General features: G+C 35.1%; 1 protein-coding gene across 2 annotated transcripts in view; it reads right to left on the reverse strand.

The window, feature by feature from the left end:
- The window catches only part of VIRMA (vir like m6A methyltransferase associated), a 91,818-nt gene that overhangs the window by 44,965 nt on the left and 22,780 nt on the right, over positions 1 to 24,073 (reverse strand). Inside the window, exons 1-8 of one of the 2 annotated variants that reach the window (XM_074200235.1) lie at positions 19,672 to 21,027; positions 14,962 to 15,077; positions 10,755 to 10,841; positions 8,599 to 8,647; positions 6,893 to 7,061; positions 3,758 to 3,883; positions 3,077 to 3,397; positions 824 to 1,970 (exon numbers count right to left, since the gene is read on the reverse strand). In XM_074200235.1, coding sequence (XP_074056336.1) covers positions 824 to 1,970; positions 3,077 to 3,397; positions 3,758 to 3,883; positions 6,893 to 7,061; positions 8,599 to 8,647; positions 10,755 to 10,841; positions 14,962 to 15,077; positions 19,672 to 19,722 — 2,066 coding nt within the window. In that variant the 5' untranslated portion in view covers positions 19,723 to 21,027. Of the gene's footprint in view, positions 1 to 823; positions 1,971 to 3,076; positions 3,398 to 3,757; positions 3,884 to 6,892; positions 7,062 to 8,598; positions 8,648 to 10,754; positions 10,842 to 14,961; positions 15,078 to 19,671; positions 21,028 to 24,073 lie in introns of those variants that run through there. The other variant, XM_074200234.1, reaches the window with a different exon arrangement.

Here is a 24,073-nt window from a genome sequence, read left to right on the forward strand (position 1 = left end):
TTACATTAGCTGACTCTTGGGTAGGAGAAGAGAGATAGATACAAGAGAAACGTTGTTAGAAAAACAAAAGAAATCAACAAAAATTTATTTTTATAAAATCTTAACTCCCCAAAATAAGTCTTGTTAATTTTGGCTTATGATGTGCCAATCTGTCCATCTATTCTGAATCCTAATTATGTCACCAGCATTATTAGCTAAGCATCCCAACTTGAATCAACCCCAAATTTGATATCTTATCTATCTTTATGTGAGGAAGTCACTGACAAAAATTTTAGTAAGACAGAAGACTGAAAATGCCATCAGAGACTATTATCCAATGTTAACATTAAGTCTTTTTTGATAAAGTATTTCAGTCAACTATAAGTCTGCCTATCATTACTATTAGTCAAAATATTTTATATTCCTGACTCAAGTTCACTAAACATTATTTAAATTTATTTTGATATCTCAGAAGCATTACAGACATCAATTATTATAGTATCCCACAGATAATGTACATTTATAAAAACAACACGCACCCATTTAAGTTATCTTATGGTTCTTAATGGGATATGAAAGCAGAGTAAGTCACAACTTTTTAAGAATTTGTGCTAGGGCAGTAAGTTCCCTAACTTTCTTGATTTGCAGTATTCTTCTTAGATGATACTATTCCAAAAAAAGACAATTATTTTCTTTAATAGTAGACTTATAATTTAAAACAGAAAAAAAAGAAAAAACTTCTCTCTATAACAGTAGAATTAAAACCTTAAGCTTAATTGTTTGCATTTATGTTTAATGCTGTTTTTAATAAAATATTTAATTAAAAATAATAAAGGAATCTTACCTGAATAGAATAGGATATGGATCATCTCTCTCTGGAGGCCCAGTAATCCTTGCTATTGTTGGGAATGACTTCACTGGAGGTTGAACCATAGTGTGAGGTGCAGTCTCCATTAAGTGGAAGATTTCATCTAAGAGGTTAATAAGCTTCTCTATCTCCCCTTCAGTTATAAGAGAGGATTCCAAGAGATGAACTATATCCAAAGAAGCTTCCACTTCATTTTCATATTCAGGGTTTGTTCTCTCAAGTCCCAGGTCTGTGTCTTGCTCAGACTCACTATGGTTAGGAAGAGAAGACCTCTCTGCCAATTGATCACCTAGTCTTTTAATTTCAGACAGAATCTCATAGAAGTGACATTTCTGGAGAATAGCAGAACCAGCAGTGACTACTCTCACAGTCTGATCCAAGAGTATGAGCTCCAAAAGTTTCTGATAACCACTTTTTTCATGTAACTCCTGCCTGCCTCTTAAAAAATCCTCCATACCTTCAGTCATACTAATAATACTATCCAAGGCTTTAAAAGCATTTAGCTTAAGAGAGGATGATACATGATCAGCAAATAGAAGTTCAAATAAACCACTGATAACTCCTGCTTGTAAAAGTCCCATCACTCCTTGAGGCCCACATTCTGCTAGGGAGGACACTAATTTAGTCCCAGCTTTGAGCTGTCGGACATTTAAGGCAATGGGCTGACGGAGAGCTACTTGTAAATTCAAGGCTTGCATGGTCCAATCTACCAGCTGGCCAATATAATTTTGTTGTGTGTTTTTGAACTGCAAATAACTTAATCCTTTCACTATTAAACTTGGAACTTCTTCCAAAGCTGTGACCCACTTTGCACCTCTATCTTCCTGATATAGCTCTAAGAGTTCCATTAACTTTACTGATGCTTCTACTGCCCCTGAGTTTTCTTTATCAGGACCTTGGTCTTTCATCTTGCTGACTTCAATTTCAAAAGTTGTCTTGTATGGGCAGCTAAAATATGCAAGTGGAACAAGTTCTCTGTCATATGGATCATATGTCATTGGAGGCACTGAAGCTAAATCCTCAGCAGTATATTCAACATCAAAGTTCGGATATTTAAATGTTTCACGTTCTAAATCAGCAATTCCATCTTCATCACTAGAAATTTGTTCATAGCCATCATCTCCTGAAAATAAATTAAAATAACATGTAAGCATAACAAAATTCTTTCACAAAATAATAATCTCATATTTCTCTCCAGGCAGCATGAAACTTCTTAAAAACTGTTCTCAAGAAGAGAAGAAACTCTTAGAAGCATCTACCAAACTGAATTAATTTCATATTATCTCCTGTATTTCAGAAGAAACAAGACATTCATGAAATGTTTTTTTTCAACCTTACTTTTGTTTCAAAACAAAATGAATCTGCTATATCTTCTACAAATCCTTTCTTTTTAAAAGATATATTCTTCAACTTACAAAAGAAAAATGACAAGCTAAATATTTTTATGAAAAAAAGATCAAATTTTCAGAAAGATTAAGAGATAATTATAACATAATTAATATCACCCTTTCAAAACAAATCTGAGGGGATCAAAACCTAATTAAATACTGTAAAAAATTGTCACTTTTATATTAAATTAAAATTAGATTAGATCTCATGAAAAGTAATTTTTCCTCAACAAAATTTGGGATTTATATTTTCTACTTCAATGTAGAACTTTTAACAGCCAACAATCCATCTCCAACTCTAAACATTTGTGTCTTCCAAGCCTGGAATTCTCCTGCCACATCTTCCCAAAAGTCCCATTTTCTGCAAGAGGATTTGCCTAGTCATTTCTTAAGAATCTTTACACTGAGATTACCACGAATTTATCTGTACATATCTTGTTATGGGCCCAAGCTGATGCTGTTTAATATTAGACAAATTTATTCTGTTTTTCTTGATCTGAGACAGTTTGGTGCTCCTCAGGCAGCCTGGTGCTCTATCCACTGCGCCACCTAGCCACCCTGGTCCTCCTCTTTCAAGGGCTCATCATTTGGAGTCCAACTTCTGATCAGCTTTAATGTTATCAAATTTCAGAACTCCCATATGCAAAATCCACTAACCTATAATGTTTTCTATCTATTCCTTGGTCATAAACTTCTCCCCTTTCCGTAGATCTGATAAGTAAACTAATCATCAAACACTGTAAGAATATCATTCAACTACAAACTGGCTGTTTTAATTCCTAAGTTTCTAAATGTCTAAGTTACAATTCTTAGTTCTTCTTTTAGGAGCTAAAATTCTTACCTTCACCTTCTTCTTCCTCTTCTTCTTCTCCTTCACCTTCTTCTTCTTCCTCATCCTCCTCTCCTTCTTCTTCTTCTCCTTCTTCTTCCTCATCTTCATCTTCTTCCTCTGGGATACTCTCTACTGTGTGACCATCTTCCTCATCTTCATCCTCCTCTTCTTCAACATCAACATCCTCTTCATCTTCACCTTCTTCATGCTGATCTTCTACTTCACCTTCATCTGAATATTGCCCTTCCTGCTGAACAGAAGTCCGATCAGGAGAAATGGGTTCAAAGTAATCTTCTCGTTGAGGAATATCATCTTCTTTTTCACCAATCACTGAAAATTAGATTTTTAAAGATAATAGTTTTAAATAGAATGTAAGAAAAAAAATTCCGATCTTTAAGAAATATTTTGTAATACTTATTCTCATTAATGACTAGAGTAGAAAATAGTTAGAACAAGATAGAGAACATAGACTATTAAAAATGCATCTCACCCAGTAAGTATAATCAACATAAATTATGCTGTAATATATTGCAAGAGTATATTTACTGTGCTCTAAGAATACTCGTGTCTTTTTTCCTACCGAAATATTTTTACCTTTGAATACTAACTAACATTAATGTTCACTTATAATGTATGCTTGCTGGTTCTAATCAGAAAACTGAGAAATGAAGTCACTGATTTTACTTGTACCTGGCACTGGCAGAGGTTCATCATCATCATCATCATCAGGTGGAGGAGGTCCTGGAGGAGTCCTTGGTCCTCGAGGCTGTGGTCTTGGAGGACTTCCATTAAACTGCTCTTCTTTCTCACCATCAGCTAATTTTTATTAGGCGGGGGAAAAAAGGTATTCTCATGTAAGTAGTAAAATGACAAAAATAAATGTATACAGAACTTTGAGGTTTAAAAAGCACTTCATAGGGGCGGCTAAGGGGTGCAGTGGATAAAGCACCGGCCCTGGCGTCAGGAGTACCTGGGTTCAAATCCGGTCTCAGACACTTAATAATGACCTAGCTGCGTGGCCTTGGGCAAGCCACTTAACTCCATCTGCCTTGCAAAAAAAAAAAAAAAAAAAGCACTTCATATACATTATCTCATTTAAATGTACTACATGTCAAAAAAAAAAGCTTTCAATATTTGAACTTGAAATCTAATTTAAACAAGATGATAAAATTTCCTTTCATAGCTTTCTCAGTTAATCTACATTTTCAGAAAGGCATATGAGCACTTAATAAAATCATAATGCTAATCTACTTCTCTAAGGCATTAGACACATCAAGTCACAAGAATCAAAACAAAGATATACACTGACTCATGAAAAACATGTTTGCCTAAAAAGTTTACTTTAAAGCAAATTTTAACACTGCCTTCCACATAATTTTGTTATGTGCCCTTAAATATCCTTATACTAATACCAAGCCTTTAAGAAAGAGAATGAAGCTTCTCTACATATCAATTCCATAATCTGGCAAGAAGCTGATCAGATAAACCCAAAGAGTCCAGCTATTGGGATAAAAACTCTTCGATAAAAACTGCTGGGAAAATTGGAAGTTAGTATGGAAGAAACATAGATTAGACCAACACCTCAAACCCTATTCCAAGATAAGAACCAAATGGATATAGGATTTAGACATTTCATTTTTTTTTTTTAGGTTTTTGCAAGGCAAATGGGGTTAAGTGGCTTGCCCAAGGCCACGCAGCTAGGTCATTATTAAGTGTCTGAGACCGGATTTGAACCCAGGTACTCCTGACTCCAGGGCGGGTGCTTTGTCCACTGCGCCACCTAGCCGCCCCCAGGGTTTAGACATAAAAAAAAAATACTATAAGCAAATCAGAAGATCAAGGACTAGTGTACCTGTCAGATCTATAGAAAGGGGAGCAGTTTATAATTAAGTTAAGATATGGAGAACACCACTAAAAACAAACTAGATGATTTAAATTACATTAAGTTAAAGAGCTTTTTGCACAGATAAAACCACTGCAACCAAGATAAAAAGAAATGTTATAAACTGGGAAACAATCTCTAGAACTAATGTTTCTGACAAAGGATTAATTTCTAAAATATACAGAGAACTGAGTCATATTTTAAAAAAAAGCCATTCCCCAGTTGACAAATGGTCAAAGGATATGCAAAGCAATTTTAAAGCATCTCTGAGGTACGACCTCACACCTCTCCGACTGACCAATATGACCAGAAATGATAATGATCATTATTGGAAGGGTTGTGGGAAATCTGGGACACTATTACATTGTTGGTGGAGCTGTGAACTCATCCAACCTTTCTGGAGAGAAATTTGGAACTACACCCAAAGGGCAACAAAAATATGCATACCCTTTGATCCAGCAACACCACTACTGGGTCTATACCCTGAAGAGATGATGATAAAGGGTAAAAACATCACTTGTACAAAAATATTCATAGCAGCCATGTTTGTACTGGCAAAGAATTGGAAATGTCCTTCAATTGAGGAATGGCTTAGGAAATTGTAGTATATGTATGTAATGGAACACTATTTTTCTATTAGAAACCAGGAGGGGGGCGGCTAGGTGGCGCAGTGGATAAAGCACCCGCTCTGGAGTCAGGAGTACCTGGGTTCAAATCCGGTCTCAGACACTTAATAAATAATTACCTAGCTGTGTGGCCTTGGGCAAGCCACTTAACCCCATTTGCCTTGCAAAAACCTAAAAAAAAAAAAAAAAAAAAAAAGGGATATGATTTCTCTCTCATCACACTCAATTTGGATCAATGTACAACATGGAAACAATGTAAAGACTGACAAATTGCTTTCTGTGGGGGTTGGGGGGGAAGTAAGATTGGGAGGAAAATTGTAAAACTCAAAATAAATAAAATCTTTAATTAAAAAAAAAAAGCTAATCAGAAGTTCTCAATTTCCCTGCCTGTCACTTGATGACAAAATTAGATCATAAGATAGTTAAAAGTGATTCCATGAACAGGATGTTTTAGCAATATATGTTTTATGTATTATTTTGAAATTTTCAGTTAAAGTGGGGCTTCCCCTGGAAGGATTTGCATGAACTGATGCTGAGTGAGATGAGCTGAACCAGAAAAACATTGTACACTCTTAACAGCAACATAGGGGTGATGATCAACCTTGATGGATTTGCTCATTCAATCAGTGCAACAACCAGGGACAATTTTGGTCTATCTGCAATGGAGAATACATCTGTAGCCAGAGAAAGAATTGTGGGCTTTGAACAAAGACCAAAGACTATTACCTACAAATTAGGGGGGAAAAAAACCATTATCTTATTATGGAGCTATCTCATACTTTATTTTTCTTCCTCAAGGCTATGATTTCTCTCTCAGCACATTCAACTGAGATCAAAATACCATGGAAAAAAATGTAAAGACTAACAGAATGCTTTCTCTGGGAAGTGGGGGGAGGGAAGCAAGAATGGGGGGGATTGTAAAACTCAAAATAAATAAAATCTTTCTAAAAAAAAATAAAATAAAATAAAGTGGGTCTTCCAAAAATTCATACCTAACCTAAATATTCTTCTATATCTTTATGAGATCATTTCCTTGAAAACTAAACAATAGGTTTATAGTGAATTCCACTTTAGTTAACTTTATTTAAAGAAGCCCTAGTAGATTTTTTTTAAAGAAGAATTTTGAAGAATATTAGGAAAAATTTTTAAAATCTATATCTAACAAGATGACTACAGATAAGAAAGCTGAAATGAAACCAATATACAGCTGAAGTCTGATACCAATTTCAAATGTGAGAAAACTTCATATTTTGACTGAACAAACATAAAATTATTCACATAGATTTCACTATTTCCAGGCAATTCTAAATTACTTACCATGTTTTGGAGTTCTTTTTACACTTGGCTGTTGCTGGGGAGGTGGTGGAGGTGGAGGTGGTGGTGGAGGGGAGTCTCTATCATGACTTATCACTCTATCGACTGATCCATATATTGCTAGTGTCAGACAGTTGTACCAACCTCTTAGGACCAAACCATCAGTATTTACCTGATTTTTTTTTTAAAAGGAGCAAAGAAAGGGTTAAGGTTTGAGTTGTAATTTCAATATAACTAGAGTTAAGTTGAAATGACAAATACTCCTAGGTTTTAACTAAAATCATTATTCAAAATACACTGAAAATTCAGGGATCAAAATTAAATAGAATTGGAATGGTAAAGACTCAATACTCCAGGTAACAAATTTCACAACTATGGGCCCCTAAAGCATTCCTAAATAGCTAAAGAATTCATCTTCCCAGACCCCAAGGTAGTGCCAGAATATGGAGATGAGATGAAATGTGGAAATTACAAAAACCTATAAAACTATAACAAATATAAATTAGCTCATAAAAGCATAAATTGCTCTCATTTCCTAACAATTTATTACAAAGGTGGAAAGTGCAAATCAGACTTTGTGCAGAAATGAGCAGATGAAATGACTCACAAAACAATAATAAATATTTTCCTATACTAAACATGTAATAAAAAACAAACTATTTGTCTAAGCTACCTCAATGCTAAAAAAATTCAGTTGTCTTTATGGTACCTCTCTCACCATTGATACATAATACAACCCTTTATTCTTGAACAGAAAATCTTCAAAACATTCTAAAATAAATAAATCACCCAGTGACCAGTCCTCTAATATCAAGCTAGAATTAAGCCTCACAGGAAATTTAAATGAAAACTTTCACTTCAATAGACCAAACCTTCAAGTCATTCTATTTATTCATTCTTTAAGAAATAACCATACTATATACTTATACAACATTTTACTTTTTTTCAAAGCACTTTTAGACTTTTCATTTGATCATCACAATCACCTACAATAGAGAAGACAAATATTATTTTCATTTCAAAAACAATATCTAGAAGGTTGACTTTCACAATATTCCATTAAGGAATAGTAGCAAAACAAGATCCAGACCCTGATTCTCTGCATTCTACCATTCTAAGTTAAGTGTCAATAGGGACAAAATTCCTAATGAATGAAATCATTTCCTCAAAGGATATAACAGGATTTATCAAATTCTACTACTAGAAAAAAGTATCAAGATCAAAGCAGTTTTGAAGGGACTGTAATACCAAGGTCTCTTCAGTGCCTAATTACATTAACCCTTTGAGCAAGAGATCAAAGAAGAGGAAAAAAATCAATGGCTAAAGAACTAAAAATGTGCAAAAAAATAAGTATTATGAGTGAAAACATTCTAAAAGGTCCTAACAACATTACAGACCTCTCCCAACACTACTCCTATCCTGGATAGATTTAGAAGATTGATCACATTAACAAACTTCATTCAATTTCCTTTTTGTTAAATAACATTTGGATGAAATGCTGCCAGAAACTACTGTTTTTAAAAAACTGGAATATAAACTTACTTATATGCTGGAAGAATATATCAAAATACTTTTCACAAAATAACAACCTTAATTCAGCCATACAAAAGTATTGGCTTACACAGATCCAATTTTTGGATTCAAGAGGAAGACTTGAAACTCATCAGGGAAGATGGGATTTAAAAATGAAAAGAAGACTTTCACTTTACCTTTGCATTAGGTCTAAAAATGATAGAAGTGTTTTCATCATAGTCCAGGCTACCAAAAGAAGAAGAGTGAAAACATAAGCTCGTACACAATGCTGTTCACTTAATATTAAAGTCATTAACATAAAAACTGTAAAGTAATGAGTACTGATACTATAGTACAAAATTAGTACAATAAAAATATCTTTACTTCTTACCAAAAACTTATCAAGATGATGTTAGTACAAAATGTAAAATATACAATTATAATTTTCTCAGACTGACACTAGAATCAAAACAAGAAAAACATTTTATCTTAACAAGTGGATTTTAACAATGCTAAGAATTTTAGAATATACAAATTATTTATTTTTATTCTACATGAATTAATATTATTCTCCTAAATGTCTTCTTAGAGTTCAAAAATTTTTTTAACTTTTCAAAACTGCAAATTTAATCTTTGCTAGGCCTAAGACTAGCAGTCCTAAGTCTATCACTAGTAATGATAATGCAACAAAGACAAAACAATGAAAAAAATACAGTAAACTAAAGACACTTTATTTCCAGTATACCTAATAGGTAAATTCTCATGGAAAAAAATACCTATATGCACTTTAATATTATTTTTTCTCATTCTAAAAGTTTCTCTTTTTTTAATTTTTTTTTTTAATTTAAGGCAATGGGATTTAAGTAACTTGACCAAGGTCACACGGCTAGAAAATTATTAAGTGACTAATTCTTTTTTTAAAAAAATTTGTAATCCTCTCTAAATGGAGTTTGTAATCTTTCTTGTGTCATGGATCCCTTTGCAAGAGAATCTACAGACAGGATGACTGTGATCAATGGATCATACTCAATCTATCATTAATCAGATTGGGGTCTAATAACTACAACCATTTAAAACAATTATGAGCATAAATGATGTTTGAAAATTTTTAGAAAAAATTTATTATGAAAACTTCTTTCATTTCTATTGGGTAACAAAATCATGAATTAGATGTTTACTGCTACTGTGGTTTGTTGTCTACATTCATAATTGAAGGAAATGCTAAATTTCAATTAGAAGTTAGGGAAAACAAATATGTAATTCTTTTCTCATCCAAATGCACAGACAGCAAATACCACTTACACTGACATCATCACCACCACCACCACAACACCCTGAAATCTCACTATGGATACCTTGGGAGAGTCCATAACACCCAAGATAAGACACTTTGTTCTATTACAAAAAAAAAAAATCACTGATTTTCTAAAAATACTTTCTTCCAATTGATTAATTCAATTAGGCTATTTTTATTAACTATTTTATTCCCTACTATCAGACTGCCTTCATAGTATGGAGAACCCATTTTTTTTTCCCCTTTTAAAATCTAGCTAATAAAAACTTTTAAAAGGTAACTAAAACTTTTGGGGGGGTGGGAAAGAGAAGCAAGAGTAGGGGGAAAATTGTAAAATTCAAAAAAAAAATAAATTAGATAAAAGGCAGCTAAAACAATTCTCATAAAGGTCTATCTAAAAGAAAAGGCAGAAGATAGAGAGTTTAATAGTATGTTATTAAAGAACTGACAGATTTTTAGTTACTACCATGTCATAATTATCTGATCACCTGAAAATTATCTTTTGGTCAAAAAACATCACTCCTGGTCAAATTACAAGTGATATTACAAGTAACATTCCTTACAATAACACAATTTGACATTTTTCATTTGCATGTTGAAACTATAACAAACTGGTCTAAGATAACTAAACTCATTATCTACTTCTGAAGTCTAAAATTTCTTCAAAGTTACAAATTAATAATGTCACAGATAATTTATATCAAAGAAACACACTTCCACACTATTCTGTTAATGAAAGGCAAGGAACACCTGGTCTATGGATCACATAAGTCCTGAAAAATCATTTGGTTTGGTGCTGCCTCAGCAACCACAAGCAGGACTCAAAATTCAATAAATTTAGGAGCTTTTTAGGGATGAATTAATTAAATTTTGATCAAATATGGCAGGCTAATTTTTAATTTGATAATTTTGTATGGTCTATGAATGATGTTATAAATATCCAAATGGCCCTTGGCGGAAAAGAAAGTTTCCCCAACATTGTTAAATGAATGAAAATGGACCAGGGGTGCTATGCTAAAAACTACTAATCTCTAACAAAATAACCTGATAAATACATACCTTCCCAATCTATCAAAAACAGGAGCACTTGGTTTGCTTACATTATTGAAGAAAAAGTCTAGCTGAAACGTGTGTGGAGATGTTTCCCTGGAAAGAAAACAGAGATGAAAGCAAAACAAAGATGAAATTTAAAAGGACAAAAAAATTCAACTTGTACTTTAGGAGCATGACATCTTTTTTTAAAAATATTAATTAGAAATAACAGGATATTAGCAACCTGGAGTAGAACAGCATCAAACTTAGTTGAAATCTCTGATGGATATCACAACATCCCTGAAATTCCACTTACTCATACATAAAATGAGGAGAAAATGCAAACTACCATTAAGAACTTTGAAAATCGACAACACTATACAAAATTAAGTTATTGCTATTAAAGCTATAAAATGAGAAATATTTCTTCCAAAGACTTAAAAGAAGAGTACTTATATATTAAAATATTCATAATGTAATAGTTAATTACTTCAAAGTCATCTGATTGCCCATTTAATGATTACCTGAATAATATTTTTTAGGTTTTTGTTTTTTGTTGCTTTTTTTTTGCAAGGCAATGTGGTTAAATGGCTTATCCAAGGCCACACGGCTAGGTAATTTTTAAGTGTCTGAGGCCAGAACTGAACTCAGGTCCTCCTGACTCCAAGGCCTGTGCTCTATCTACTGCGCCACCTAGCTGCCCCCTACCCAAATAATTTTTAATCAAATGTGATAGGCTATGTAGACCCTTATGGAACAGATATTCAGTTGTAAATATCAAATTTAATAAAAAAAGAAAAATAAACTAGATCAACAGTTTATTTTGAAAAATAAAAACCTTATAGCCCCATGGCAGAGGGAAGTAGTAGGTCTTCTACATATCAAAGCACAGGCTAGAGAGCATAAGACCTTGAAGGAATAAAGGTCCCTGTGGGGTGCCCCCCCCAAAAAAAAACCCCAAAGCCTTGGAAGTGCTGAAAATTAGTCTTGGGTGGAGGAAATGAGTAAACAACAGAAAAAGAAGGATCTGACCATAGAGAATTACTTCAGTCCCATGGAAGATTAAAACACATACTCAGATGATGACAAAATCAAAGCTTCTGTATCCAAAACCTCCAAGAGAATAGAAAATTGGCTCAGGCTATGGATGAGCTCAAAAAAGAATGAAAAGAAATTAAGGGAGGTGGTGGAAAAATTGAGAGGAGAAATGAGAGTGATACAGAAAAATCATGAACACCAAATCAACAGCTTGGTGAAAGATATACAAAAATAAAAAATACTTAAGAAAATAATATGTTAAAAACCAGCTTAGGCCTAATAGAAAAAGCAAAACAAAAGGCAAATGAGCAGAAGAATGCCTTAAAAAAGCAGAATTGGCCAGCTGGAAAAGGAGATTAAAAAAAGCTCTCTGAAGAAAATAACTCCTTTAAATGTGGAATAGAACTAATGGAAGCTGATGACATTGCAAGAAATCAGGAAGAAATAAAACTCTGCCAAAAAAGCCAAAAATTAGAATAAAATGTGAAATATCTCAATGGAAAAACAACCGACCTTGAAAACAGATCCAGGAGAAATAATTTAAAAATTATTGGGCTACCTGAAAGTCATGACCAGGAAAAGAGCCTAGACTTCATTTTTCAAGAAATAATGCAGGGGCGGCTAGGTGGCATAGTGGATAGAGCACTGGCCTTGGAGTCAGGAGTACCTGGGTTCAAATTCGACCTCAGACACTTAATAATTACCTAGCCATGTGGCCTTGAGCAAGCCATTTAACCCCATTGCCTTGAAAAATCTAAAAAACAAAAAAAAAATAATAATACAGCAAAATTGCCCTAGATCCTAGAACCAGAGGGTAAAAATAGAAATTGAGGGAATTCACCGGTCACCCCCCAAAAGGGATCCCAAAAGAAAAACTTCCAGGAATATTACAGTCAAATTCCAAAACTCCCAAATCAAAGAGAAAATTCTAAAAGCTGCCAGAAACAGATAATTCAACTACCAATGTTCCATAGTCAACAGGATCTGACAGCATCTACATTAAGGGCTTGCAGGGATTGGAATATGATATTCTGGAAGACAAAAGATCCTGGTTTACAACCAAGAATCAACTACCCAGCAAAACTGAACATCCTCTTTCAGGGGAAAAGATGGACTTTCAATGAAACAGCAGACATTCAAACTTTCCTATTGAAACAACCAGAGCTGAACAGAAAGTTTGATCTCCAAGTACAAGACTCTGGTGAACCATAGAGGGGGTGGAAGAGAAGGACTATTAGGAACTTGATGTTTGTATTCTTGCATGGGAAGAAGATATTGATAACTCATATGAACTTTCTCATTTATAAGAGCAGTTAGAAGGAGTATATATAGACAGGACACAGGAAGGAGTGGAACATAATGGTATGATGTGGTAAAGGGATGGAGTTAATGGGTGATGGGGGAAAGTACTGAGAGGAAGGAAAAGGAAAGGAAGTTGAGATTTCAAATAAGAGTCAAGCAAAAGCTTCTTCAATGGAGGGGAGGGGAGAAGGCAAGGGGGAATGAGTGAGCCTTCATTCTCATCAAAATGGCTCAGGGAGGAAATGACATAAAATTTTTTTTTTTTTTAGTTTTTGCAAGGCAATGGGATCAAGTGGCTTGCCCAAGGCCACACAGCTAGGTAATTATTAGGTGTCTGAGGCCAGATTTGAACTCAGGTACTCCTGACTCCAGGGAAGGTGCTCTATCCACTGCACCACCTAGACACCCCCGACATACACTCTTAATAGGGTGAGAAAATCTGTCTTGCCCTCGAGAAGAATGGGAGGAAAAGGGATGGGATGAGGGGGAATGGGGGGGGGAGGGAAGGGGGGAATAGGTGACAGAAGAGAGGGAAGATTGAGGGAGAGGGTACTCAGATGCAACGCACTTTTGGACAGGGCCAGGATGAAAGGAAAGAGAGAATAGAATAAATGAGAGTGGGGAGGAACAGAGTGGAGGTACAGCTAGCAATAGCAACTGAGGGGAAAATATTGAAACAACTTCTCTAGTGGACTTATGATAAAAAAAAAAAGCAACTCACCCCAGAGACAGAACCATTGGAATCTGAACACAGACTGAAGTATATTTTTTTTCTCTCTATTCTTGAGATTTATTATCTTCTTGGGGGAGGGGTACATTTGTTCTTATGTTTACTTTTATAACATTCAATTTAGATCAATGTATATGGCAGGGAAACAAAATAAGAGGCTGTCAGACAGCCTTCTGGGGAGGGGGGAGGGAAGGGAGAAGGGGGAAATTGTAGAATTTAGAGTCTTGCAAAAAAAAGAGTATATCTTACTATTGTATTTAATTGGAAAACAAATAAAATGTTAAAAATGAAAAAAACAAAAAATATATTTAGTATTTGAATTAACGTGTCATTGTTGAACTTTTAAGTATTTTTTCAATTAAAAAATTCCTAAGTTGACGTTAAGATATAGATGTCTAATATGAATTCTGTCCAAAATTAAATAATACAAAAAGCTTTAAAAAGCAAGTTTTTGGTACTTTAGTGTGTTTTTCTGTCTTACTGTCTATCTCCCTGGTTTCTTTTTTGTTTTTGTTATTTTTATCGAAACCTAAACAAGATACTTCCACGAGTCAACAAGTCCTTATTTACACCTACTACATGTCAAGTATTAGCATCATCCATCTGCATGATTTTAATACCCGACACAATCTGGTCATAGCCTACCTTTCCAGGCTTGCTGCACATGACTCTCCTTTGCATACTTTACAATCCTGCCCATATGGCCTACTTGCTATTTTTTTTTATATCAGACATATCATACCTTATCACAGTGCTTCTGCATACACCATCCCCCTTTGCTTGAAAGTACTTGCTACCCAACTTCAAGGTTCAGCACAAATGCCACCTCCAGGGGCAGCTAGGTGGCGCAGTGGACAGAGCACAAGCCCTGCAGTCAGGAGGAACTGAGTTCAAATCCGGTCTCAGACACTTAATAATTACCTAGCTGTGTGGCCTTGGGCAAGCCACTTAGCCCCATTTGCCTTGCAAAAACTTAAAAAAAATGCCACCTCCAAATGTAAGTTTAACTGATCCCCATATCTTGCATATGGTATCCTCCTATGTCTCTAGTGTCTGGCACACAGTAAGGGCAGAATAACTATGAAATAAATAGATAAATGTATACCCTTAAGACATAACAATTCTTCAAATAGAGAAAATCTTTCATTTGCTAAGTTGACTTACCCATATGCTCTATTATCAGGCAGACTACTATGCGCTCTTACTCCTGGTGGAATGACACGGACTTCATTGATATAAACCACACATGGAAAACGAACCACATCTATATGGGAACTTTGCTAAAAATAAAAACAAAACAAGTCAAGTTCATTCAAGTCTTTTCAAAACAAATGAATTTTAACCATAACAATAAAACATTCTAAACAAAGTTCTTTTTCACTCAGAATTTTATAAGTAATGTTAAAGTATATTTCATAGCTATAAAAAATACAGTGTTGTACTTTCACTATAACTGTAAATGTAATTCAAAATCTGAAAGTATTATCTCACTAAGCTATCAGAAACTTATTTCTGTACCTTTATTTCCCATTATTATTTTGAATAATCTAGAACCTAAATGGCTCTTTTCTACTATCTCTTCCTTTACAATATTTTGTTTAAACTAAAAAAAATAAACTTAAATTCATTCCCTAAGCATATACACCAACCGATAAAAAATAAACCTAAATAAATAAATGAATGAATAAATACATGAGGCTATCCAAATTCCAAAATGGGTAACTAAGCTGAGATTGGATTAGATTAAAAATTGGTCAAAAATAATAAACCAATGGGGCAGCTAGGTGGCACAGTGGATAAAGCACGGGCCATGGAGTCAGGAGTACCTGGGTTCAAATCCAGTCTCAGACACTTAATAATTACCTAGCTGTATGGCCTTGGGCAAGCTACTTAACCCCATTTGCCTTGCAAAAACCTAAAAAACAATAATCATCATCATCATCATCATCATCATCATCATAATCCAAGTAGATAATTATAGTAACATAGACAACAAGCTAAGAGGGGTTTTCAAGGCCAATCAGAAATTTCGAGCTTTAAAATCAACAAATAACAAATATATAGTTCCTTTTTTTAAAGAGATAAATCTAGGTTATGCCACTTTTCATCATTTGCCTGTTACAAGAAGGAATCCTTTCTTTCAAAAGAGAAGGGGGGTAGGGGCGGCTAGGTGGCGTAGTGGATAAAGCACAGGCCTTGGAGTCAGGAGTACCTGGGTTCAAATCTGGTCTCAGACACTTAATAATTACCTAGCTGTGTGGCCTTGGGCAAGCCAATTAACCCCATTTGCCTTGCAAAAATCCTAAAAAAAAAGAGAGAGAGAGAGAGAGAGAGAGAGAGAGAGAGAGAGAAAGGTGGGGGGGGATAGAGGAATTTTTCATATTGAACCTTTTCTATCATGAGTCCTTACAAAGGAAAAATCCTTGTGGAAAAAGGCAGATGGGTTCTAAGAACACTGTCACTGGAATTATGAAGATCTGAATTCAAGTCCCGCCTTAGACAATTATTATCTGTGTGGCTTTAGACAAATCATTTAATACCCATCAAACTCAGTTTTCTCATCTATAAAACGTAGATAACATTACCCATCTTACAGGATTATTGAAAGGATTATAAGAGATAATCTACAATAACTTTTGAAAATGTTAACACATCATATAAATGCTAGCTAGTTATTATTACAGTTTATATGTTACATGCATCTAGAAAGATTAAATGAATCTTCACAGAGATACAGGCATGGAAATGTTTATACGTCAAACGACAAAGATATAACACATCCTACATCCTGAAATTTAGTAGTGGCTTGAGAATGTACAATGCTTTTACTCTGACATCAAAACTCTTTGAATCATTACTGCACAACTGAGATTACATAAATTATATGATAGGGCATAATCCAATGAAATTTTTCCCCATCATTCTTCTCCTTAATCTCTTTGTAGTACCTGATTGCTACCTCTTTTGGTTTCCACAATTAGTATTGATTTTCCTCTAATCATCTCTGTAAAGTTCAATCTTTTGCCCCACTATCTCCTACAATCTTTGCTTCTGTTATGTGATCATTCTTACCTCATCAAATTTCACCTGTATGCTGGACACTCAAATCTATATTTAAATTGGCAGAAAACTCTGGCCCTGTATCTCTCACCTAGGTACATTTTATATGCTTTAGAGAATATATACAAATCTTTCCCAACAACCTGTTCCCCTTCTCAATGTCCTTACTTCCATAAACCTTCATGACAAATCCAAACAATGCCCTCTTCATTTTGGCCCTTGGACCAGAGTTCTAATAGGTGAGGTTTTACATTATCCAGACTCTCCAACCATTTCTTCCCTTTCTAACTCTGGCTCCCCTATACTTTATTATTGTTTTCTATGAGCTTGTAAACTACTTGAGATTGTACAGTTTGACTGTTTTTGTATCCTGACTCAAACATTCACTGGCTATTTGACAAAGTCACTTAACCATTTGGCCTCAGTTTCCTCAACTATTAAAAACAGAAAATAAAAAGACCCTACCTGACAGGGTTATTATGAAGATGAGATGTTATAAAGAACTTTGCAAAGCTTAAAATGATATTTCAATGTTAAAGATCAATACCTCTCAGATTAGGAAAGCTTCAACCAGTGCAGATTTTGCATCTTCCCTATATTTTATAATCTTAGAGGACTACCTAAACACTGAACAGTTAATTGACTTGCCCAGAACCAAGTATGTGCATGAAGGGGCTGATCTGGAAATACATAGTACTGATCTCAAAGTGAGATCTTTTTATACATCACATTTGCCTCTCAATACATGTAAATGTTAACTATTATTATACACTTTGTATACATTAAATTATGTGACATCTCTTCATAATAAGCACTTCATAAATGCTTAGATATAAAATTCTAGGGGAAGGAAAAAGAGAGAATAATCAACAGAGCAAGGTCCAAGAGACCTTAATATCTAGAGATCCATTTTCTTTGTAGGCATCCCTAATTTTTTTAAAACAATAAAAATAATAATTATGAATAAAATCAGTAAAAATTATTTTAAAATACAAGTTTTAAAGTTTTCTTCCTTTGCCACAATACTTGTCAAACAGATGCAAAAGATGACCATAAAAGCACATCTCTAGATCAGCAAGTTTTCACCACTGCTCAAAGACAAAAAGGGAATTTAACTGATTGGTAACATTGTTTTGGCTTAGAAGTTTCCCTCCTAAAATAATCAAAGATCTTATTTGCGTCAGTACTAAGCTTATTTATGCAATACAAATGACAAGGTCAGAAAAAAAAATGAAAAGAACCCTTTCAGTGATAGTTAAGAGTAAACTATCAAAGTCAAAAAGCAACTTTTCTCACAATTGACTTCAGTAAATTAATAAATTCAATTTTAACTCTCACTTATTAACATATAAATGATAACACAAGATACAATACTACATAAAAGTATACCAGAAGAACACTTTCAATCTTTCAAAAGGGTGTGTCTTAAGAAAAATTAGGATCAGATACAGTAGGTAGGTATATGAGAAAATGTAAAAGCACAAGAATCACAAACTAGATCAACAAGTCTATGTCATCAAAAGCTCCAGGTTTTTGGTCCCTATCATGTTCCCCAATCTTCTTTTCTTCTCAAGCCCTCAATCAGCCCCCTATCTTCACCTCTTCAGTAAACTTCAGTTCTCACTTTACAAATAAAACTAAAGCAATTCATATCAACCTTCTCTATCCCCCTTTCCCCAGAGCCCTCACCCTACTTTTCTGCCCTTCCCACTTTTTTGAAGTTTTGCTAAAGCATTAAAGTACCAGTGTGCTCAATATTGCCTATTTTCATCATCTCTTTTTTTGTTTTTTTGTTTTTTTTAGGTTTTTGCAAGGCAAATGGGGTTAAGTGGCTTGCCCAAGGCCACACAGCTAGGTCATTATTAAGTGTCTGAGACCGGATTTGAACCCAGGTACTCCTGACTCCAGGGCCGGTGCTTTATCCACTGTGCCACCTAGCTGCCCCTCATCATCTCTTAAGATAACTATCATTCTCTTCCCATCTCTATGACACTCTGAATCTCTCCCTCTCTACTGGTTCCTTCTACTCATCCTAAAAACAAAATCAGAAAAATTTCTCTTCACAATGTTTTAAACTATGATTTAATCAATCAATAAACACCTATTATTGGGGCAGCTAGGTGGCACAGTGGATAAAGCACCGGCCCTGGAGTCAGGAGTACCTGGGTTCAAATCCGGTCTCAGACACTTAATAATGACCTAGCTGTGTGGCCTTGGGCAAGCCACTTAACCCCATTTGCCTTGCAAAAAAAAAAACCCTAAAAAAAAAATAAACACCAATTATCTACCTAAAAGGATACAAAGACAAAAACAAAGTACATATAATTCTCTCCTTCAATGCCAAACTCCTAGAAAGGGTAATCTAGGGCAGCTAGGTGACACAGTGGATAGAGCACCGGCGCTGGAGTCAGGAGGACCTGAGTTCAAATGTGGCCTCAGACACTTAATAATGACCTAGCTGTGTGGCCTTGGGCAAGCCACTTAACCTCATTTGCCTTACAAAAAACAAAAAATAAAACAACTAAAAAGAAAGGGGAAGGGGAAGGGGAAGGGGACGGGGACGGGATGGGGGGGCGCGGGGGGGGGGGGGGAGTAATCTAATCCAGTTATGCTGTGATATAAACACAGAAGGCTGTCACACTGTCCTTCCCTCCCCATTCCACACCCCCAAAAATAAACTCCATTGCCCCCCTTATTACCTAAAATACAAAATCCTCTTTAAGGTGTTCAAAGCTTCTCATAAAAAAAAAACTCCCTTACCCTCCCCACTCCCAACAACCTTTTCAGGCTTCTTACATCTTATACCTCCCTCACCATATACACTTTGATCCAGTGACAATGGCCTCCTTGCTGTTCCCCAAACATCTCACAGCTCTGGGGATTTTCTCTGGCAGTCCACCACGATTATTAGAATGCTCTCTCTCCTCATCTCCACCTCTGTTCCACACCAGCCTCACCTCCACATCCAGAATGAGGTATCAAAGAAGAAGTTCAATGGAGGTGATAGCCCTATACTGAATTTTCCACTTTTAAAATTCATAAGGTCCTAAATTTTTTTTTTAAGGAGAAAGGGAGGGAAGAGGAAAAAAAAAAGAATGAAATCTCCTTTATGTTTCCACAATATTCAAGAAATAAAACCCTAGAAAATCTACCAACTTGAACGAAGATCTCATTTCTGAGGTACTCTTTCCTAAGGGATTACAAAAATGTTAGCTAAGGATGAGGACATCAAATTGCTAACAAAGGAAAGATAAAAAAGGTAAACTGGGAAACATGGCCTTGTAAGCAGCAGAAGGCATATGAATAATTTTAAATTGCCAGCTTAGCTTTTTTTTTAGGCTTTTGCAAGGCAAATGGGGTTAAGTGACTTGTCCAAGGCCACATAGCTAGGTAATTATCAAGTGTCTGAGGCAGGATATGAACTCAGGTACTCCTGACTCCAGGACTGGTGCTCTAGCCACTAGGCCACCTAGCTACCCCTCAAGCTTAGCTTTTTAAATTTTTTTCTTTTTGATTTCTTATAACAATTTTCTATTATAACACACATTAATGAGTTTTCCCTGAGTCTAATTAGAATACAAAAATGAAAATAAATCTTGATATGTTTATCATTACAATTTAAATTCTTCAGGTCAAAAGTTCTTTAAAAAAAATTAAATTTAACAAATATTAATCCCTTCCCCTGAGTAGACTATCTGTTAGGTTCTGGGGGAGATACCAATTAGTCCCTACACTCATGAAGTTTACAATCTTATAAAATTAAGAAATTAAAGCCATTGGCACTACTGAAAGGTTTAAAACACAATATTTATTTGTAATTTAAATTGTTCAACCATAAAGAGAATAATATTGGTGGTCTGCAAGAGTCTGTGTCCTAAGGGAGTAAGAGTAGGAAATCATCCTCACAAATACTCAGTGGAAGAATCTTAGGAAGCCCCAAGGAGCAGCAGCAACCAGGATTGAACTATCAAACAAGAACAGCCTAGATACCCAGGCCTTACAAATCACTAGCACTGCATCCTTAGATACCAAAGAGGGTTCTAAACCTTAAAGACTGAGTAAAGAGAAGACTCAGAGTTAGACAATTTGGCTAAACTACCTCACCCAAAAGAGCAAGGGGTAGATTGTTTGGTTGGGGGGTTTTTTTTAGGTTTTTTACAAGGCAAATGGGGTTAAGTGGCTTGCCCAAGGCCACACAGCTAGGTAATTATTAAGTGTCTGAGACCGGATTTGAACCCAGGTACTCCTGACTCTAGGGCCGGTGCTCTATCCACTGCGCCACCTAGCCACCCCTAAAGCAGTAGATTCTTGACCTGACATAAAAGCCCCAATTCTCGTACTAAAGGTGGAAGAATGGATAAATCAAAGAAACTCAGGATAAATTATTCTTGATTTTAAGTCTATCTCATATGCCCTTTGGAATATTATACTCTTAGGTGGTCTCTGGTTTATTATAGAAGCTACCAGGTCTTGCGATCTTGACGGTAATTCCTTCCATACTAGAACAGCTTCTTTTGGATGCTTGTAGTACTCTTCTTTGAAGTGAGAATTCTGAATTTTTGGCTTTGACGTTCCTGGGGCCATAACTTTTTTCTCCCTTTTGGAAATATTTGAAATATTAATCAATATTTTAAAGATTATAATAGATACAGTTCCCCCAGAAAGAACTCCATGACAAATGCAAAAAGAGACTCAAAGGAAAAACGTATTAACGACTACATGAATACCTGGGTGGCTATGTGACTCAGCAGATATTGGACTGGGCTGGGAACCAAGAAGATTCGTCTTCACAAATTCAAATTCTGTCTCAAGATACTTACTAGCTGTGACCTTGGCAAGCCATTTAACCCTGTTTGCCTCAATTTCCTCATCTGTAAATGAGCTGGAGAAAGAAATGGCAAACTCCAGTATCTTTCTGAACACTAGAATAGAATAATAAAACAAAATCAAAAGGCTGAAAAAAAATAGAAGAAAACATAAGATATCTAATATCAAAAATAACTGACCTGGAAAACAGGTTAAGAAGGAATCCCTGAAAAGTGACAAAAAAAAATTTAAAAATGGTCTGGCCACTAAGTTTCAAGAAATCATAAATGAAAATTGCTCAGACTCATTAGAACAAGCTGGCCAAGTAGATGAGAGGGAAAAAAAAAATCTCTGAGGAAAAAAAAGGTATAGACCCAGGAATATCAAAGTCAAAATTCAGAACTCTCACATCAAAGATAAGCACCAGTCCTGGGGTCAGAAGGGCTTGAATTCAAATCTGACCTCAGACACTTAATAATTACCTAGCTATATGGCCTTGGGCAAGTCACTTAACCCCATTGCCTTACAAAAACTTGAAAGAAAAAATAAAGAAAAGTACTATAAACATCCAAAAAAAAGAATAAGGAAGTATTTACAGTCAAGAGCTCACAAAAACCAGCAGCCTCTATAATATATATCAGAGAAGACCTAGGAATACAATATTCAAAAAGGCAAAAGAGATAAAACTTAAAATCAAGAATACTTTACCCTGAAAAATTGATTATAATTCTAGAAGGGGAAAAGGGGCCTTCGATGAAAAATTACTTTCAAATATTTCTTATAAAAAAAGATCAGAAGTGAATAGGAACTTTGAAACACAAACACAGGAGTCAAGGGAAATCCAGAAAGGTAAACTTAGGTAAGCAACTAGAAGTAGACTGTAGAATGATATAATGCCAACATTCTAAAGGAAGAGAAGAAATTCATATCCTTTCTAAATCTTAAAGTCTTCAAAAAGATACTATGGGAAATAAATTTTAAAAGGGGTCATTCTAAGATTGTTAACATTAGGACTAGAATTTAAGAATACCTTAAAAGTCCAAGCTTAACCAACTGACACAGTCTCATTCTTAAAGGAACTAGAGATAGATATGAAAATGTTTATTTCATAGTAAATTTATGTCAATTTTAAAAATTTTTTAAAAGAATGTATTGGAGCAGCTAGGTGGCACAGTGGATAGAGCACTGGCCCTGGAGTCAGGAGTATCTGAGTTCAAATCCGGCCTCAGACACTTAATAATTACCTAGCTGTGTGGCCTTGGGCCACATAAACCCCCATTACCTTGCAAAAACTTAAAAAAAAAAAAGAATGTATTGATGTAGAAAGAAGAGTGAGCATTAATTGAACCTCACTCATCTGAATCAAAGAAAGATGTGGAAATTCACAAACAGATGTAGAAAGAGATATCCCCTCCATTTCTCAGGGTTGTGACCCCATAATCTGGAAAACCCTTGTAAAATTTTTGGACCCTCTTCATACCAGAGAAGTCTAAATTATTTATGTATTAAAAAATATGTATGTTGATATAAGTAACACTATACATATACTTTATTAAGTTTCAACCTTTCTGTCATCTGCTAGCATGTCATCTGTAGCTTCCACAAAACTCCAAAATTCACATTTAACTTCTTATGCCAACCTAGGGCATACTGAAACCATGATGGGTAAATTTCAACAAGGAAAAGTAGGGAAGGTGAGGACAGACAGGGAGATAAAACAGGGACTAAAGTGAAGAACAGCAACACAAGAAACAGAATCAAAGATGATTTTCATCAGTAAGCAAATGGCTGAACAAACTATGATTTTTTTTTAAGTTTTTGCAAGGCAATGGGGTTAAGTGGCTTGCCCAAGGCCACACAGCTAGGTAATTATTAAGTGTCTGAGGTCGGATTTGAACTCAGGCACTCCTGACTCCAGGGCCGGTGCTCTATTCACTGCGCCACCTAGCTGCCCCTGAAGAAACCATGATTTATGAATATATGTAACATTACTGTAATACAAAAAATATTTTAATAGAGGTGATTGCACATAACTATGAGTACCAGAATGCAAAATAAAGTGAACAGAACCAGAACAATTTATACAAAGAAAGCACTATCAAGAAAAACAACTCTGAAAGACTGAAGAATTTTGATAAATTCAATAAACAAATACATCTCCAAAAGACAAATCAAATGTGTTATGTACCTCCTGAAAGAGCTGATATCATCTAAAAGTACAAAACAAGACATTTTTTGACATGATTCTTTCACATGATTATTTTTTTTTTGCAAGGTTAATGGGGTTAAGTGGCTAGCCCAAGGCCACACAGCTACATTATTAAGTGTCTGAGGCCGGATTTGAGCTCAGGTACTCCTGACTTCAGGGCCAGTGCTCTATCCATTGCACCACCTAGCCGCCTGCATTTGA

The sequence above is a fragment of the Macrotis lagotis genome, chromosome X (assembly GCF_037893015.1).
Source record: "Macrotis lagotis isolate mMagLag1 chromosome X, bilby.v1.9.chrom.fasta, whole genome shotgun sequence".
NCBI lineage: Eukaryota > Metazoa > Chordata > Mammalia > Peramelemorphia > Peramelidae > Macrotis > Macrotis lagotis.